We start from the raw sequence: 21,082 nt of genomic DNA, 5'->3' as shown, positions 1-21,082 counted from the left end.
GTTCTAGATATCGGCTCGCTTTATTATATTTCGTCAACTTTGTCTCTATTCTATTCTCTATCCCGCAGTACTCGAAGTAGATTGTACCTATTCTAGACAATCTACTATGCATAAAGCCGCAACAGACTACCGCACCGGACCGCGACCTTGGTTCGGTCAAAATATCTCTTTCGCTCTAACGTATAGTTGTGTCGCACGTACGGCGACCACTAATGCCTCCTCTACACTATCGGCGATGGCGTCATCGTGCAAGCATCCACATGATCGCCTGTGCTAAAAACCGACGACTAGCGAGTCGCAGGCGATGATAGACGATTACGGGCGGGGACTTCCGAATATCGTCTCCGCCAGCCATCTATCATTCATTAATCATTATCATTGCCGATAGTGTAGACTTGTAGAGGAGTCATTAGGGATGTTCAAGCCAATATTAATACCGCGTTACATTATGCTAGCCTAGTTTGTCATTTGCATTTAAAAAAAAACATTTTGACAGTGACAGCTTGCTAAACAAAAGTGGGCGATCGAAATCACCGACTGAATTTTAATTTTTCCGAATAATTATAATAGTTTCACTCTAAATACATTACTTATCACTAAATAAGCAAACATTTTGGTAATATACACCTATAGAATAGAGTATGTGAACTATTCTTGTTCTGAATGAATATTGTAACTTATTTTCGTGAATTAAATCATGGAAGAATATGTCCCTGTAAGTCAGGAGCCTCTCGATGTTTGCGCCGTTTTTATGAAAGAGGAGCAAGACGAGGGGGGAGAGGAGACAGGAGACACCTTACATACATATGACTTAAAGATTGAGAGGAATTATTTTGTGGACAATGAAGATGGGGGACGAACTTCTCTTGGTGAGTATATGTGACGTTCCACGGCAAAAGGTACTTTATGGCGGCTGGTGCTTATATATGGCGTTAATAATAGCATAAACGCCAATCTCCATAAGGTACCTTTACCCGTGGGACGTCATATATGTTTTATAAAATATGTGACCGTAGCCGGTGAAATGTCGCTCTCTGTCGCTTGCCATAAGGACTAGAGATGCCACGAATATTCGGCAACTATTCGGTATTCGGCCACTTTGCCGAATATCCGGTATTCGGCGGAATGTTATCTACTATTCGGCCGAGTACGGAATATCTGTTGCACCTACCTAAAAAGAAAAATTACACAAAGAAATAACCAAAAGCTAGGTATATTTAAAATGTATTCTTCGAAAGTGGCTAAATACGAAGGCACGTTTTTGACCATTTGTTGATTACAAAAGATGTTATTTTTATCATGGGTCTGATTTGATTGACTCTAACTACATTCATTAATTCTGTTCAACATAAAAATCTTAACAAACTTTGTGCTTTGTTGGCAAACAGTTTTCCATAATAATTGTGACTCAAAATGTTTGCATGTCATGCCGAATATTCAGTATTTGGCTGAGAGAGGGGCCGAATATTCGGTATTCGGCCAAATTCGGGGCATCTCTAATAAGGACGAGATTTGCAGTTGAGGTATAGCCTATGTTTAACAAATAAATAATTTATAATTTGGCATTGTGTCATGCAAAGGATGCATGGCATGCTTAAGAGATATTTGTAGGTTCGGAACAAGAGGGCACAATTATTTGAAGCTGGGGGCTATACAGCAACAGATGTTGGGGTTTCCCAGTCGATATTGGCGGAACCCCTATCTAAACATGCGAAGTTCGTGTACCATTTCTTTGATATCTAGCAAAACTAATGTAATGTAGAGTAATGTAATGTAGAGGCCCAACGGAGCCGACATGTCCCATAGATAAAGGCTCCTTCTAAATACGTAGATAAAAAAAAAAAGAGATATTTGTAGGTAATGATGAATCAGTCGCTGCCAAATGTGCTGGTTATCCACTCATTAAATATTACCATAAAATGAAAAGATCTTCTAAATACCAATAGCCTAACATGTTAAAGGTCTAACAATAACATGTGTGTTGTGATTCTGGAGCGCTAAGCATAACAGCCATAACAGCAGTAACTCATTGTGAAATGTTTTCAATAGGCTACATTCCTACTAGTCAAATCAGCTTCTTTTTTAGAACTGTCAAAACGATTTGCTAATATGGAATTTATATGAAAACGAATGTAGTGACGTCACGGTAAACTCACCTACTTTTTATATTTCAATCCGATTTATTAAATACAAATTGTGTTTAAAAATAGCTGCTATCTATGTTTTTCTCATAATTATCTGGTGCTTTATTTCGTGCACGGTTTGAAATAATTTATTTTAAGTACAGGAAACATCCCTATTGTATACTTTGTACCTGTATGATATAGTCTACAATTGAAAGAGATTTCTAAATGTGTTACTGCTTTTATGCCTAGCTTAATGGGCTACACGAGGTTTTCATCGATTTTTGACAAGTTTTGAATCATATTTCCTTTTTTTGCACTACAGATAGAATTATAAGACAAACGGTTATCGGTTCTTCAATCTTTTATCTCCGGTTTTGTCCACCGGATTTTGAAAAAAAAACAATACTTATTTTTTTCTGATTTTTTTAAACATTGTCTAAAAAACACTTTTTTCGTATCTAGTTTGCAGTGAAGGATCTCACATGTACGAAATCTAATATGGTCCTATTTTCCCGCACTAGTGCGTAAAATAGCACTTTTCGTGCGTATGTCAAAAGTTTAAAGGGCCATATGTAGGCACTGTAAAACGTTGTACGATACACGTGCGTATAGGTAATTGGCAGATTCCTTTTTACCGCACTTGTATCGTAAATAACTATTTTGTGTGGTGGGCGCTAGAGGTTAAAGATTATGAAGTAAACTTGACTAGTAATAACTAACAAATAAATAACTTTTTTCTCAACAGACTCCAACCCACCGCCAGACTCTACAAAAACATACACCTGCGAAATCTGCACCAAACCGTTCTCCCAAAAACGCTACATGACCGCGCACCGCCAACGACACCCGGAATTCAAACACCTAGCCCTCAAACTCCAAGAGGAGAAGCTACGGCTCGAGCGAGCCAAGAAAGAACAGCAATTCATCTGTCTATACTGTCAGAAGGAGTTCTGCAATCGTTCCACAGTCAACCGTCACATGAAAATACATACAGACGACAAACCAGTGTCAAAAGACTATATTTGTGACATTTGTCAAAAAGCGTTTGCACATAAGAGAGATGTTAGGGTCCATTTACGTGTACACACGGGAGAGAAACCGTACGAGTGCAAAACATGCAATAAAAGGTTCTCCCAATTGGCCAGTTTGCAGTACCACGCCCAAGGTCATATGAAAATCAAACCATATCCATGCGATATGTGCAATAAGCAGTTCTTAAGGCGCATCAGTTTAGAACGGCACACGAGAATTCATTCTGGAATAAGACCCTTCGAATGCCAGTTGTGTGAAAAAGCGTTTACGCAGAAGCGACATCTAGTGCAGCATAATCGGTTACACACAAAGTATAAGCACAGGAAAGTGGGTTCTAAGTTCGGTCGACATAAGGACGCTTTTGCTGGTAACGCGATTGCCACTTGAAGATTCGTTTTAGATAAAGTATGTGAAAAAGCTTACGCATCGGAACGCTATAAGCAGCGTAGGCGCATCTTCATACTAACGAGCTATTTCTCATATGTAGAAAATGCAGCTCGATGCGTTTAGGTGTGATTGCATATTAACTCACATTTATAGACGGGTCTAACGTGACGCTTTTCCATACACTTTTCGACGGGTAGTTGCACAAATCTCTGTTTTGACATTTTGCTGGGACATCAGTCAGCCGCGACCACGACCAGTGAAACCTGAGTCGAAACGTCGGTAAATAAAGGTAATTGAATAAATTTCGTTAAACCCGTTTATAAATGTGAGTTAATGTGTTCAAAACGCGGAAGTTTTAAATATTATAGGTGTGATTTTACCCTTAATTGTAATCATAGCCAGAGGGCCTACCTATGGTCGTGTTTTAATTTATCGCCTATATATTTTGTCTATGTCGTCATTGAGTGTCAAATAAATGATATAGTCAACTATCTAGCTTGTTTTATTGGATACAAATTATTATTATCTATTTACATCTCAAAAGCATGCTAATAAATAAAAATGAATATTTTTTTATACTTAAAGTAATAAATACCTAATCGTGACATATTTAATATCAGCGTTTTCACATTGTCCGATCCTATACAATAAGTATAAGTATAAAAATGTATAACAGATGTTTTTCTGTATTTATTTAATCAGAGAACAGAGAGATCCGCATGGCATAAAATGTTAACCCAAAAAAGGTGGCCATCATGCTATATGATACTCTCTAAAGGTTTATCTCCATATTGCGCGGCAAACTATCGAACATTGGCTTGGCATTGGCTCGCGAGCCAATGTTCGATAGTTTTCCGCGCAATATGGAGACAGGCCTTCACATTATAAAGCATCGAACATTGGCTCGCGCGGCAGCCGCGCGCTATGCATACCGGGTATGTCTTTCTCATAGAGGCTATCCGACATTGTTGACGTAGGATCCTACATCCGATATTGGATCGGAAAGTATAAAAACACTCTTATTAAGCTCTCGCAAAACAGAATCACCCTTTTCATGCTTAATATCTAAAATGGTGTTCAACATTTCATAAAATAACATCAGTTTAAAATAATACATTGTAATATTTTACACCAGGGGTTCCCAAAGTTGACTGAGCTCCGACCCAACTCACAAAAACTGCAATTTCTGGAGCCCAAGTCTTAGCCCTTAAAAAGGGGGCATAAAACATTATTGGTAACCCTCAGATTTCCTATTAATTTCAGGGCCCACCGTGGGTCGCGACCCATAGTTTGAGAAATACAGTTTTACACAGTTTCTGCTTTTTGAGCTTTCTTAACATCATTATGAACATTACCCATATGAGTATTTAAATTCGATCTAGATTTAAAGCTTTTGTCGCAATACTGACAACCGTACGGTCGTTCCCCGGTGTGTGTTCTCATGTGCTTCACCAGGAGATGCTTGATCAGGAACCCCTTGTCGCACACACTGCACTTATGCGGCCTCTCGTCGGAATGTTGCATCATATGATACTTCCAGGCCTTTTTCGTTTTGAACTTAACGTTACAGCTTTCGCATGAGAATGGTGTCTCGGTACTGTGGACAGCCATATAATGGTTCTTGAGTTGAGTTTTTAAAGCGAACGCCGATTCGCAATCCGGACATTTAAAAGGCCTCGGTTTATTCTTGTCATGTATTTTCCTGTGAGACGTTAAATCTGAGTTTGTGTAGAAAGCTTTCTCGCATATATCACAAGCAAAGTTTTTCATTCCTGTATGTAAACGCATGTGTACTTTTAAGTTGGATTCTCTTGAGAAACGCTTGTAGCAAACTTTGCACTCGAACGGTTTCTCACCGGTATGAGTCTTTAGATGCATATCGAGCTTGCTTTGAGAAATGAAATGTTTATCGCAGAATGTACAAGGCAAGCTGTCTCCGGTATGCAGTTTCATGTGTTCCGTCAACCTCCATTGCGCCGGGAAAAGCTTCCCGCAGACTTCGCAAGAAAACGGTTGAACGGAGAGATGTTTAGCGCTCATATGAATTTTTAAACTGTACTTTGCTTTTAATTTCACTCCGCAGATTTGACATGGGATGCCTTCGCTGTTGTCTTTATGGACATCTTTGTGTGCTTCTAGTAATTCTTGGCTCGGGAATTTCTCTTGACAGACATCGCAGTCGAATAACTGTTCCCCGAGGGTATGTATAAGCAGATGAGTGTCCAAGTCGGACTCATAGTTAAAGATGCAGCTGCAGTGGTCGCACGGAAAGGTTCGTCGAACATGTTCGTTGAGGTGTCGGGTGACTTGGAAGAGCTGATCGAAGACTGCACCACATATGTGGCATGGGAAGTGCCCGGGAGCTTCTGATACAGTCTTTGTTGCTGAAAAATTAGAAATAATGAAAGTTTTTAAAAGTGATAACTGATAATGTAACCACATATTGGGACATATTTCAATTTCGCAATAAGTCGGCTTTAGATTTTGCAAACTTATTACTTGTTTCTTTCTCTCCATGAAGTCTCCATATAGGCAAAATTACTTCTAAACTTAGTTGTGTCGTGAGTTAATCCACAATAATCATGAAAATTTAAATGAGTGAGTAAAAACATGCCAAGTCGCACTATTGAGTAGTATAACAAATAATTTTTCACCACACCAGCTCGGAAATGCTTACTTTGCACTTCAAAAACTGAAAGCAAAGTTACATTTTATTTACATGTGAGGCAAAGTAAATGCAAATTTTGAGTTGTTTTCTTATGTTTGCTGGTAGAATTGACATTTAAATGATGATTTCGGATGATAAATATTTAATAACATTCATTTGGATTTAATTCTGTTTTGTTTTTGTTTGATATTTTACATTTAATATTTGCTTTGGGTTGGAGCAGTGAAAATTTTTGTGTTTCACTCCGGGGCAAGTTTTGTTTAGTCCTCGTGCTTTAAAACCCTCGCAACGCTCAAGATTCCATTTGTCAAATTCAATTTTAGGATCTTTTGCTTGGGTATCAATATTAGCATGAGCGGTTAAACAACAACTTTGCCTCCTTGTAAAACAAATAGAGCAATTGAAGAATATTATGCACAACAGGAACAGAGTTAAGTATATTGCTATTATGTATATACCCTTACAGGGTTCAAGATGAACTGTACTAAATAGTTTTTTAAAAACTGTATACTAATACAATATAATTAGAGGGCGGAGTACCGGTGGCAAATTTCACACTAAATGTATGGAGTCGCCTTAGTATTCTTATGATTAAATAAATAACGAATAAATGATTAATTTTGCATAATAATTTTTAGGAACTTATAGAAATTATCTTACGAGCATACAAATATAATGTAATATGGTGTTAATATCTATAATACATAATAATATGTTTTCTTATCAAAACATTATCATTAGGTACTAAATACTAGACTAAGAAGTTATACCTGCCAAACGATATATTATTTTCAAGACCATTCAAATACAATTGAGGACTGGAATTATGTGTTCAAGGTCCTCCTCACAATCTACACTTAAGTGCGTATCCATGTTATAAAATGACTGGACTATGGCCACATGTTCCTGGTTTTTCGGAGTGAATCGGTTTCTTAATTTATTGAAGATCCATTTATGAGTGGAAAACGATCGCTCTACATCTACCGATGTCATGGTTGCATGTTTAAGGACTTGTTTATAATTTTCCATTGTAATCATATTCCTTAATTCGTCAGCATCTGGGTTTCTATCTAGAACCAATTCGAGTTTATTTCGCACGGTTTCACTTTCTTGGAGGCTTAAAATACTCCTAACTACATATATCTATTACCAGAAAACTTTCTTCTATCGGAATTTTAGTGCATTCTAATTTTTCTATCGATTCAGGTATAATTTAGTAACAATTTTTTATAAAGCTTAACTCGTTTTTTAAATTTTCATTTTCAAACAATTAGGTGTTCCTGAAATCAATTTATGAAAATAAATGTTAAGTACTTACTTCCAATTTACGAGTAGGTACCATACTAAGTACATTAGGTAAATGAATAATTTTATTATTCAAGCCTAAAATAATAATTATAAAAACGACTCCATACCTTTTGTGTGAAATTTGCCACCGGTACTCCGCCCACTAAATATAATAATTGATCGAGACATTTAAAATCATTCATGGATATTACGACTGTCCAGAACTCAGCTGTTCACTCGAAACCCAAACACGCGCACAAGAGGACACTACCTTAAACTAGTAACCACAAAGCATAAAACAAATATCGCGAAAAACTTCATTGCAAACTGGATAGTAAATGCTTGGCCCTCTGAAGTTGAGTTGTGAACTCTACAAGCTGAATCAATTTAAAAATAGACTGGATAAACTATCTAAACAGTGAAATCGTGCTAAGTGAACTATGATTTAGACGCACCAGCATCAGCTGCCTGTCTAAAACGAAATAATAATATGAGTGCAATAAACAATTCTGATTACGGAGCTGTGGACAGGTAGTGTGGCTTTTAACACATTCCGTGCCGAAACTATCGGGTATTTTATGATTTCCCAGGCCGGACGACCCGATAGTCGGGATCGTGGTACTACTAGACAGTGGAGTCTTAGCAGGCGTGGCTCACTCCGCGATTTCGTCGGTTTGCTACAGGTAGCTAAAAGTCCATCCGTTCCACCCCAATTTTGGGGTTTGCCATAAGCCGCGCGTGGCGCTGTCGCCACATAGCGGCCATATCTGTGCTGATCGTGACAGACGCGTTTTGTTAGAGAGTGAGTCTTCTGTACCTAGTAGTACTATTATTTATTCTGTGGTCTTAGTAAGTAATAGGGTCCCGTTGTTACCCTTTGGGTACGGAATGGAAAACGTATATATTATTTACCATTGCTACTGGTTGTTTGTCCTTCATTGTAGTTATCGTAAACTTCTTTCAGTTTATTAATATTATTGTCGCAAACATTCTCAATTCGTTCTTCTTTTATATCGTCATTGCAGATGATTTCTTGATGTTGGCTTTCGGCGTACTGTACCTCGACCTCAGGATATACATCGTATTCTGTTTTAATAGTTGCTTGTTCCATTTCTGATATGATTTTAATAAAAACAATTGAAATAATTTCAATTATAATATTTTCATTTTTTTTGACATTTCGTTTCGCGTATGTGTTCCGTGCCACAGACCCAGTATTACTATAAGGCTAGTCCAGACGGGACGATCAACCGGACCGATTTGATCATCACCAATTTTAGATTTATGGTGATATTTATTTGAGCGTTCTAAATAAAACAATATGCCTCAGAACGCGAATACTAGCGTTACAAATTGATATTCTTCTCGCACCTCCACGTTATCGGTAATATTGGTCATAATCGGTGTTGAAATCGGCAAGCCTAATTTTATTGGCGTTTGCGTCCGTACCAACTGATTTGATCAGACAAATTAATCAGATTGGCGAAAAATTGTTCCCTTTAGAGGACCTACCGCGAACCACGTTCGACGTGTTGCCTCTCTGTCGCACTTGTAAATTCGTACGTAACTGTCACAGGGAGGCAACACTTCGAACGTGGTTCGCGGTAGGCCCTCAGGACTGGCCTCTTACAAAGGCGTATGAATCTTCGATACGAATAATTATACCCGTAACAGACTATGGCACCGCACTGCGACCTTGGTGAGCCGCACCGCAAGTGAGAACGAGAAAGAGATATTTCTTCGTAACCTTGGTACGGTGCAGTAGTCTGTTATGGCTATATTGGCCAACGTTGAAAACATTAATCAATGTGTAGACAGACCCTACAGCAAAGAGTATAATAAGATTAAATGATTATGATTATGATTAGTAAGTAGGTACTCGTATCCCTAATACATCAGCAAAGAGTAATAGGTACCGTGCTTCCATGTCTATCTATCTAATACCTTTAAACGAGCAATTCTTGTTTATTTATATATATATACACCGTGAAATTTTAGTGGTTGTTTTCCCGCACCGAAATGATTCTGCTATCGATATACAGTCGATGTGTAATCTTTTTTTAAAATAATGTTAAGAAATGCCAGATTTATAAATGTGTCGAACGAAACTCGAAAGTGACCTAACACCAGTAGTAGCACTGCAGTAGTACCTACCTTATTCTTTCGAGTGAATGGAACAAAATAACCTAAAAAGTAGTTCCATTTATTTTTCCTTCACACATTTTACGTGCAGTTAGTTTGCAGATCCTTAAAAGTAAACATAACAAGTTAAGATCAAGCTTTTAATGATATGATCAAAAACTTAAACAAACACTTAAACTTCCCGATACCGCAATAATTGTTCGAACTGCAATCCGCCACGTTCAATACACAATCATCTCTGCCCTGTGCATGTGCTGGCGTTTGAAACTGCCCGTGGTTAAGCAGCCGCTGTGTTGCGGCGACAATTGTTCATCCGTGTGGAACTTGGAGGTTTAAAATCCCCCGAAGACGCAGCGACTGTAAATGGTCCGGTACGCGTAAAGTCGCCGGGCGGCGTGGGAGTCGTAGTTAGCCCTAGCGTACAGCTGCACCATCGCGACGTACTTACTCTAAATTAGAATATTCGTAATGTCGATCCATTTTACTAGAAATAGCAGTGATGACATTGACAGGATCTGTTATCACATTAGTTTAATAAGCGAAGAGGATGTAATTATTCGATTTACCAAAGTTGACACAACGTAATGGCAATCATCAAACTAATAAAAAGGTTTTATTTCAACTGTTAATCGTGAAGGAACAGTCTAAGTAAATTTTAATTTCAGTTGTCAAACAGTAAAGCACTCTAGCCTGTTACACAGTTTAAAAAAGTAACATGTGCTTGTTTATTTGTTTATCTGTTTACAATATCGGGAACTGTCGTCGACTTGCAGTTTTAGTGTGTTACTATTGTTTTTCGCTTGTTCGAGTTTAGGTTATTTTTTTGTATATTTTTTTTTGGAAAACAGTTTATTTATAAGTTTGTCTATCATAATTCGAAAGTACTACCGATAGCAAATCGCCCTGCCGCGGGAAAACAACCACTAAAATTTCACGGTGTATATATATATATATATATATATATATATATATATATATATATATATATATATATATATATATATATATATATATATATATATATATATATAAATAAGTCGTAGATGTTGGCTACCTTGCATAAGGCCGACCATTAGCGAGGGGATGTTAGGAAAAAAATTGTAGGGGTTGATCTAGGTAGGGCCAATCGGTAGTTAGGATAGAATAGGATAGGGCGTAGTTTTGTGAAAGATAGCTGCCTCTTTCACCCGAGGAGGCGAGATATGTAAAGGTTTGCAACCTTTACAGCCGTTTTAATCTGTGACTGGTTAGTTTTGATATTTAAATTTAGAATATCAGCCCGCTGTCAAAGAGAACGCGGAGCGCATTCGGCATTCGATGGGAGGCAGCTACCTAGAATAGTTGTTGATCATTTATGTGAATTCTTTAAAAAGCTTATTAAAAGAGCAATCTAAGAAAGTGTTTCCATTGCCCATGGTGTCCTCCTGCTAGGTCGCCCTCTTTACAATATATATATATATATATATATATATATATATATATATATATATATATATATATATATATATATTTTTTTTGTACCTGGCTAACTAACTAACTACTTTGTAACTGTATATATATATATACAGTGAAACCTGGATAAGGCTCCCAGTTAGCCAGGTACAAATAAATTTCTGTCTCAGTTATAGAGGTGGTTAATAAGGTATTTAGTAATTATCTTTAAAAATAAGTAAGGTAAAATAATCCTGGTCCCTAAATATTTTTTAAGTCTGTTTAAATATTTCTTTGAATTTATTTAGAATGATTCTCCAAAGGATAGATATTTCAAAATTAAATTAAATTTGATACGGACTTCATTGCGTATTAGAAATTTAATATGAAAATTTATTTTTTCGTGTTAGTTATCAAAATTTCAGCTTTCGTTTCGATAGTTTTAACTACTTACATAAATTAACTTAATCGAACTTGAAGTTGTTTAGACACAATTAGGCAAATGCGGAATTTGTGGGTAAACTAAGAGTTAGTAAGAATACGGAAATTGTTCAATGAAGTCCAAGTTAGAGAGGTCATAGATTCACGTTATCTCAGATACAGAAGTCAATTCCCTATAAAATTCTAAAAAACAATTAGGAAAATGTAATCTTATAAATATAGTCTCAGTAAAAGAGGTAAAATACACTCTCTGTCTCAATTATAGAGGTAAATGTGACTATAAAATCACAACAACGGATCTCAGTTATAGAGGTTCGTTTTTTCTCAGTAACACTTAACCAGGTTTCACTGTATATATAACCTGGTTAAGTGGGACCTGGATAAGTGAGAAACCTCTATAGCTGGGACTCATGGTGCGGTCCCGACACTTTAGCACTGAATTACCTCTGTTACTGAGAAAAAACGAACCTCTATAACTGAGATTCGTTGTTGTGATTTTATAGTCACTGCACTGAATAATGAACACTGTATATATATATATATATATATATACAGTGAAACCTGGTTAAGTGGGACCTGGATAAGTGAGAAACCTCTATAGCTGGGACTCATGGTGTGGTCCCGACACTTTAGCACTGAATTACCTCTATTAGTGAGATAAAACGAACCTCTATAACTGGGATTAGTTTTTGTGATTTTATAGTCACATTTACCTCTAGAATTGAGACAGAGAGTGTATTTTACCTCTTTTACTGAGACTATATTACATTTTCCTAATGTTTGGGGACAAGGATTATTTTACCTTATTTATTTTTGAATATAATTACAATATACCTTATTAACTACCTCTATAACTGAAATATCCTCTATTCTCACCTCTATTAATGGGACCCTCTGTAAATGAGACAGAAATTTATTTGTACCTGGGTAAGTGGAATACCTCTTGAAGTCTCACTTATTCAGGTTTCACTGTACTAGCTTTTGCCCGCGACTTTGTCTGCGTGGAATTAGTGACAGCAGCTAAAGTAGGTATAGCGCCTGGATAATGCTAATAGCAATCATTCAATTCGCGCATTGCTTACTTCAATTATTAGGCAATTCATTGACTCTTCAATTCCAACCCCCTTTGCACTTTCTTCAGGGATGATTTGCGACATAAAAACTATTAAAACTATCCTATGTCCTGTCCCGGGACTCAAATTATTTATAAATAAATAAAAATTATTTATTTTCAGACAATTACAGTCAACTATAGTTGTTAGTACTAACTTACAGGCTATGTTAAGTTACAGTACAAATACACTAAGTTACATAAATGAAGTTATATATCTTACATAGGTACGTACTTAATAAACTAGAAAAAGGCAGAGCTTTGTAAGGGCTCGCGGAGATTTCTACCTAAACGTACTGAACCGCGACTTTGATCCAGTCCGAGGCTTGTCCCATGTTCAATCGAGTGGGTACGTACGATGTCCGGTACGCCTGTCTGTTACAGCTTATACTTTGTCCATTAAAAACGTCCTACCTATCCTGTGCCATTTTGTGTTTTGTGTTTCGTACAATAAAGAGTTTATACATACATATGTTGCAGTCAAAAGTGTGAACTGGTCAAAAGAACTTTTAACCGACAAAAACAGGCAAAACTGCTTTTGACTGAGCATGTTGGTCAAAAGTAGTTTTACTTGAAAATCAGTTTCGTTTTTAGGGCTTAGCAAAAAAAAATAACCCTAACCTACCTATCTCTGGGAACAGTTTTGTTTTTTGGGCGTAGCAAAAAAAAAATAACCCTAACCTACCTATCTCTGCGAGTACTTTTGACTGATAGTAACAGTCACAATTACTATTAACCAATGATTTTCAGGTAAAACTACTTTTGACCAACATGCTCAGTCAAAAGCAGTTTTGCCTGTTTTCATCGGTTAAAAGTTCTTTTGACCAGTTCACACTTTTGACTGCGACATATATACATACCTACGTGCCCAGACCACAAATTCAAATTGCCAATATCATCCACATATTCAATATACAATTTCATAAGCGCTTATTAACAAAATAGAGTGTGCCTATATTGTATAAAACCCGATCTCCACTAGGTACTGCCAGAGTTCAGCATCAGCTATCCTGAGTACTACGCTAACAAGTGATCATCATGACGAGTCGGATGTCCAAAACAGCGTGTGTGTATGTTGCACCAAACCCGAGCTCCACTAGGTACTGCCAGGGTTCAGCATCAGCTATCCTGAGTACTACGCTAACAAGTGATCATCATGACGAGTCGGATGTCCAAAACAGCGTGTGTGTATGTTGCACCAAACCCGAGCTCCACTAGGTACTGCCAGAGTTTAGCATCAGCTATCCTGAGGACTACGCTAACAAGTGATCATCATGACGAGTCGGATGTCCAAAACAGCGTGTGTGTATGTTGCACCAAACCCGAGCTCCACTAGGTACTGCCAGGGTTCAGCATCAGCTCTATCTTGGGTACTACTCTCCTAAGTGCTCATCGAGACGAGTGAGATGACCAAAACATCGTGTGCCTATATTGCAACAAACCTGAGTTCCACTAAATACTGCCAGGGTTCAGTTACAGCTCTATCTTGGGTACTTCTCTCCCAAGTGCTCATTCTGACGAGTCGGATGTCCAAAACAGCGTGTACCTATGTTGCACCAAACCTGAGTTCTACTAGGTACAGCCAGGGTTTAGCATCAGCTCATCAGCTCTATCTTGGGTACTGCTCTCCGAAATGCCCATCAAGACGTGTCGAATGACTAAAACAGCGTGTGCCTATGTTGCACCAAACCTGAGTTCCACTAGGTACCTACAGCAAGGGTTCAGCATCAGCTCTATCTTGGGTACTACTCTCCTAAGTGCTCATCAAGACGAGTCGGATGACCAAAACAGCGTGTGCATATGTTGTATTAAACCCGAGGTACACTACACTACGTACACTACGTACTGCCAGGGTTCAGCATCAGCTATCTTGGCTACTGCTCTACCAAGTGATCACCATGACGAGTCGGATGTCCAACCCAGTGTGTATCTATGTTGCACCACACCTGAGTTCTGCTAGGTACAGCCAGGGTTCAGCATCACCTCTATCGTACTGCTCTCCTAAGTGCTCATCAAGACGTGTCGAATTACTAAAACAGCGTGTGCCTATGTTGCACCAAACCTGAGTTCCACTAGGTAATGCCAGAGTTCAGGGTCATTTTGTTGAACTGCACGCCGACGTTGCAATTGGCGGGTAGTCGGCGTGCAGTTTTCATACCTACAAGTTGCAGTCGGGTTGTAGTCCGTCTGTATCGGTCCTAAATCACTGATATTTGTATTAATAAAAGACGGCCTGATATGCTTATCTTTTATTTATAATTATGACAGTTCCAAGCAATTAGTAACACTAATTAAAACTGTTTCTCGAACTGAAAATACCCGAGCTAACACAGCATGACTGATCAGTTCATCGGCGTCACAGAACCAAGGGCCCAACCTTTTCTGTTCTCTTTCACGACGCAGCAACTAGTATCATTTCTCTCTCCTCGCTCTTTTAAAATGCCGTTTGTCAAAAAAGGACAACCATACTGTTGACAAGGTGGACTTCAAATCAAGTGTTGCCTTTGTTGATGCGCCCAGGCTGTGTATGTGTGCGTAAAAGCGTATATGTGTGCTCTTTTAGGGATGTGAAAAGTCGATTTTAATCATGTTATATATCGATAAACGCTACACAGCGGAACGAAATAGCGATTAATTGAAGCTTCAATATCTTCGTTAAACATAAACGAAATGCTAATGGATAATGACTATATTATAATAAAATAATGTAATTCAATTATTGCGGAACACCTATTTTAGGAGGTATTTATGTATTTTAATTAAATATCTGAACTTTCCCTTGGTTCCCTGCTGGGGCGTGACTATAAAATTGTGATCTGATAACCACAATAAAGAATAAAAGCGTTTTTGGTCATTTTAGGTATCGTTAAGCCTTTGAAGTAAAATTAAAATTGCAAGAAATGTCGATAGTTTATCGATATGACTTTATCGACATGGCTACAGCAACGTGGGCCTCATTGTTAATCGTACACTAAACAAAAGTGGCAACAGTGACAGCAGATATAAATTTGATCTGTATAATAATCCAATATTACTATGGAATAATATTAACTTCAATAAATTGCTCTGATAATTAGCTTAAGATAATATATTATTATGTAAAACGTTCATAAGTGCTTGTTACTAGGCCTACATGAATAAAGTATTTTTGACTTTGACTTTGACTATAAGTCTATGCACAGAACAGAACATACGAATAAATTGACCTCCGCAGTGAATATACAGCAAGATTGAATGTTCCCGTATTCACAGAAACTTAATTGCTAAATTGGGAATCAAACCGAGCGGAGCGAGATGGGCCAGAATCCAAAATTTTAACCCTTTTTTGTATTCATCGTTGTTAGCACATAGTACATTAGCACCAATTTTAATTCATAATGTTTCAAACAGATGGCGCTAGTAGTAATACAAAGTGTTATTCCTTTATTTTATTTTTTTAGGTTTATAAAATGATATTTTTATGTTTGATAACAAATCTAGACATGAATTTAAATTACTATGTTAAATTTCAAACCTATCAGTGCGATAGTTTTTCCGTAAAGTGTACCACAAGAATGCATAGTTTGTCGAATAGTGATAGGGCTCGCTTCGCTCGCCCTAATTATTGTGGCCGATCTACCGACCTGCATGTTTGTGAACATGCAATTCGATATATCGTCCCAAAATAACAGAATCAAACCGCTCGGCTATCATTTTCAGGATCCCGTTGGTGCTCCCACGTATACGGTGTACTACTGATGCAATATTTTTGCGCATAATGACATAAAAAATGGCATAATTTATATACCATTTGATTTTACTATTTCATATCTAGTGAATCTCTAATTCATTTCCCGAATCGCGCCGCAAGTCACTTCAAGTTGATTAAGTTTTATTAAATTTATAATTAAATTTTGAGTTTAATCATAATAAAAATGTTATGTACCTAATACAAAATGTTACTTGTAATAATTTCATACCATTCGAGATGTTTCGTTCACTGCTGATGGTCTTGTATATCTGCTCTGCGGGTAAGTATTAATATAATAAGCTAATGGTAAATATTAATATTTGAAGCCAGTGGCAGCGAGCGAGCGAAGCGAGCGAGCATGACCTTCTTGGGCAGAGCCGACTTGGATATGGTTAGGTTAGAAGACTAATTAACAGTCTTCGAGGTTATTTTTTTTTCAACAACCTAAAGTACGTAATTACACAGCAACTTTCGGGTCAAATATCCCAACTTTCGTGTCAAATATCTCGGCCGTTTTTGATTTTAGAGAAAAGTTATTCCTACAAAACGGCCCCCCTTTGGCTCAGTCTGACCAAATGAAGCAATTTGTAGACAATAAACAACTAAGTGTAGGTATATTATGCCAACTAAAACATTCTGCGACATGAAAGTCGGCATTTTGAAAATTGGCATTATAAAACACAGACCAAACGTTTAGTTGATAAGTGTACGGTTGGCAAATAAAAAAAGACCATTTGATAAATTGGGAAATGAAAATTCGGCGTAATAAAATTCCGCCAAACGTGAGTTGGGAAGTGATAATCGGCCATACCATTTTCGGCGATAAATAAGAGAACCCTCACAGACAGCTTTTTGGCCTTCTATGCTCTTCTACCTCAATAATCCCTTGATCGAGCCTGCTCATAATTTAATGACTAAAATATAATGCCCTCAACTACACGTTTACCCAATTTCATTTAAATTAGAACAAATTTACTTAAGTTCTTGAGTATCAAACTATCTCCTGACAGTTCAGCTTAAAAACATCGAAATGCCGGGACGTGCCGCTTCGCTCGCTCGTTCGACTATTGCAAATTATACATAGGTAACTATTTCGTCAAACGGTCTCTGATAAAAACGCATTTAACTGATTTGCAAGACCGAAGTGATCCCATCTGTTCCGTGAATAACGTTTTGGACGGAACACTAATAAGGTAGTGACTGGAATATACCTAATTATTTGTGTTTTTGTATTTTAAAGGTGATCCGAATTTTGTATTTTAAAGGTGAAGGTGCTCCGCCGCCGCAGCCGAATGAAACGCTCGTGGAAAATACAAATAACACAGAACATACGAACATGACGGAATTAGTGTCCGTTACACAGATTGACGGGTAATCTTGTTATTCATGACATGTTACACACATAAATATATATATATATATTATAGTATATGTACACATATGTATATTAGTATATTATGTATGTATATATAAGTAATTATATTATAGCAATATGTATATTTGAAATTGTATGTTGTTCAACATAAAAATGTATGCTTAATAGTTAATTTTTCGTACTTTTAATTTTTCTTGCACCTATTTACTACTTGTTCTCTGTTTGGCCCAAGGGTTAACTGGTAGAGAATGCCTTCTGGCATTAAGTTCGCCTTTTGTACAACTTTTACTGTGCAATAAAGTTTAAATAAATAAAGCGAGGCATAGTTCTTTACCTAATAGGAAGTCTCTACGTTATTGTCATATTGTCAAAAGTTTTTAAGGAAATAAATATTTTTGTTTTTTTTTTGATAGTAAAATTAACACTGTGATTATTAGATACCTACTAGATGCTAGAAAACAATAATACTCGTATGCAAAAGTTACATCAGTGCACGCAATATGCCTGTGTGGCGTTTCCTCCAACACATGTAGCATAACTCCACATCTGTATGTCCTACGCTAAACTATATACAGTATATACTATGCATCATTGGAACGATAATTAAATTTTGCATAAAATAATACATTATTTAGTGCAATAAATACTTCATTTTAACTCTGGCTGGTCATTTGGTCTTTGTTACACGTTTAGTCTAAGGCATCTCACATGGCTGTTAATATATTTAATTGGTCGAAGGTACAGTCACCTGCAATATTATGTTACTCTTCGAAGGCCGCAAAAATATGTGACACGCTCTTATGGCACTACAAATAAGATCGTGTCAGATATTTTTGCGGCCTTCGAAGAGTAACATATTATTGCAGGTGACTGTACTAACGTCACTTACTCCGGCTACACACGTTAACTATAAATCGTACCGATTAAACTGTGCAGTCCGATTTGCGCAGTTTTATCTACTGTGTGTATGACAAATCGTTACGATAATCGACAACGAATTGTCATACACACGGTAGATAAAACTGCGCAAATCGGACTGCACAGATAAATCGCTACGATTTATAGTTAGGTATGTAGCCAGCGTTATGGGGCAGGCAGGCCGAGGCCGGATCCGGTGAATTTTGCCGGATCCGCCGGACCGGATTGCAATCCCTAGTTAGTTGTGTTTAGGCGGTAATATAAGTGTGGAAGTGCATATTTTATAAAGTGTTAAGCCGTTTAAGAGGTGTGACAATGGTGATATATTATGTTTTCGTCCTCATAAAACGTCATTTAGAATAACTTTATTATGGTGGTTGATAGAATTGTTGATTGCTTGTGGAATGAAAAGTACAGTCAGCGATAAAAGCTTATTCCAAACAATTCAATTCTTTCCAAAATATTTGTCATATGATATCATATTTATTTAATGTTAATTTTAAATGTCCTCCGAGAGTCGCAAGAAGTGTAAAATCAGTTTATTTTTACAGCCGAAGACAGGGACATAGTACTAACTATAAGCAGGAGACCGACGCTTACAGTAACCTTACAATGCCACCAACGAGAACTACACCACAGATGCGGACTCGACAAACACTGGTAATACTGCTCATCGTACAGTAACCTGACTATGCCGCCTACGAGAACTACACCACAGATGCGGACGCACGACACACTGGTAATACTGCTCATCTTACAGTAACCTGACTATGCCGCCAACGAGAACTACACCACAGATGTGGACGCACGACACACTGGTAATACTCCTCATCGCACAGTAACCTGACTATGCCGCCTACGAGAACTACACCACAGATGCGGACGCACGACACACTGGTAATACTGCTCATTGTACAGTAACCTGACTATGCCGCCTACGAGAACAACACCACAGATGTGGACGCGCGACACACTGGTAATACTGCTCATCGTACAGTAACCTGACTATGCCGCCTACGAGAACTACACCACAGATGTGGACGCGCGACACACTGGTAATACTGCTCATCTTACAGTAACCTGACTATGCCGCCTACGAGAACTACTCCACAGATGTGGACGCGCCAAACACTGGTAATACTGCTCAACTTAAACGCACCTTAACACTTTTTACTTTTTCTGGCCTAGTGGCCGGTGGGTGACCCTGCCTATGAAGCCGATGGTCCCGGGTTCAAATCCTGGTAAGGGCAAGTTAGGCGCATTTGTTCGATGATTTCATTTCATTTCATTTATTATGAAATATTAAATTACCGCATGTTCATTTTAGGGTTGCGTACCCAAAGGGTAAAACGGGACCCTATTACCAAGACTTCGCTGTCCGTCCGTCCGTCCGTCCGTCCGTCCGTCTGTCTGTCACCAGGCTGTATCTTACGAACCGTGATAGCTAGACAGTTGAAATTTTCACAGATGATGTATTTCTGTTGCCGCTATAACAACAAATACTAAAAACAGAATAAAATAAAGATTTAAGTGGGGCTCCCATACAGCAAACGTGATTTTTGACCAAAGTTAAGCAACGTCAGGCGTGGTCAGAACTTGGATGGGTGACCGTTTTCTTTTTGCATTTTTTCCTTTTTTTTGTTTGCTTTATGGTACGGAACCCTTCGTGCGCGAGTCCGACTCGCACTTGCCCGGTTTTTCTACAGTAGTCCTAATGCCTGCTGAAATCGGTTCATGGGTGTCTATTGTTGCACCTGTGAACGGGTTCCAGCAGGCGTTCTACATGAAATTAAAGCTATTTAAAACTCTCCAAACTGACTGTACGTTTAATCTATTTGCCCTCACAAGTCTTACAAAAGACCGGGATTTATAGGCCCGTGAAATATAAAATTACAGTCTTCGAGGGTACTTATAAGACGGTCGGCGAAGAAGCGCTTTGTCAGTCGGCTACTCGGCTCACAAAAGTCCATACCTACTTAACAGTTTTTTGTCAAAAAAGTGCGTGCCTTCATCACCTTGGTAATTATTATTTATTTCATTCATATAACAATACAAATATTGTGTTCGAAAGCTCGAATATTAACATTAATGTACAATAAAATCAATAAAAAACTGGAATTAAAATACAGCTAGAATCCGCTTATAATGACATCGAAGGGAAGTGACAAACACGTCACACTAAGCGGATGTCATATAAAACATAGTTGTACAACTTATTATTTCTGTTATGTTTTCCAAATTAATCTCAAATTCCTTTGTGAGAAATAAGTTTTATTAAACTCGTAACAAATATCAACTTGTCACTGATGATCAAAACTAAAATACCTTACACGCCACGAACGCACCAAACGTCCTCGCAGGGAAAGACGTGGTGACGGCCACGAAAACCAGCATAAGTGTCAGTATAACCGGACATAATTTCATAAAAATGGGA

At 37.8% G+C, this 21,082-nt stretch overlaps 2 protein-coding genes across 2 annotated transcripts; one reads left to right on the top strand and one right to left on the bottom strand.

Moving 5' to 3' along the window:
* Positions 1–577: 577 nt before the first annotated feature.
* LOC134678057 (zinc finger protein 583-like) lies at positions 578–4,036 on the top strand. Its single transcript, XM_063536501.1, has 2 exons — positions 578–869; positions 2,872–4,036. Exons 1-2 carry the CDS (start codon positions 698–700, stop codon positions 3,543–3,545), a joined length of 846 nt encoding a protein of 281 aa, XP_063392571.1. The 5' UTR covers positions 578–697; the 3' UTR covers positions 3,546–4,036.
* LOC134678056 (zinc finger protein 888-like) lies at positions 4,030–8,694 on the bottom strand. The gene is made up of 2 exons (XM_063536500.1): positions 8,413–8,694; positions 4,030–5,929 (listed from the first exon to the last, which is right to left on the bottom strand). Exons 1-2 carry the CDS (start codon positions 8,609–8,611, stop codon positions 4,851–4,853), a joined length of 1,278 nt encoding a protein of 425 aa, XP_063392570.1. The 5' UTR covers positions 8,612–8,694; the 3' UTR covers positions 4,030–4,850.
* Positions 8,695–21,082: the final 12,388 nt, after the last annotated feature.

The sequence above is a fragment of the Cydia fagiglandana genome, chromosome 27, assembly GCF_963556715.1.
Source record: "Cydia fagiglandana chromosome 27, ilCydFagi1.1, whole genome shotgun sequence".
Classification (NCBI taxonomy): Eukaryota; Metazoa; Arthropoda; class Insecta; order Lepidoptera; family Tortricidae; genus Cydia; species Cydia fagiglandana.
The sequence above is the reverse complement of the archived record's forward strand: the minus strand, read 5'-3'. Positions and strand labels throughout refer to the sequence as shown.

Bases quoted from the DNA above. Each gene is read 5' to 3' on its own strand.
- LOC134678057 (XM_063536501.1), top strand. From the start codon at position 698: ATGGAAGAATATGTCCCTGTAAGTCAGGAGCCTCTCGATGTTTGCGCC. The intron at 870-2,871 runs GTGAGTATATGT...TTTTCTCAACAG, and splicing joins TGGGGGACGAACTTCTCTTG to ACTCCAACCCACCGCCAGAC.
- LOC134678056 (XM_063536500.1), bottom strand. From the start codon at position 8,611: ATGGAACAAGCAACTATTAAAACAGAATACGATGTATATCCTGAGGTC. The intron at 5,930-8,412 runs GTAAATAATATA...CTAATTTTTCAG, and splicing joins ACAAACAACCAGTAGCAATG to CAACAAAGACTGTATCAGAA.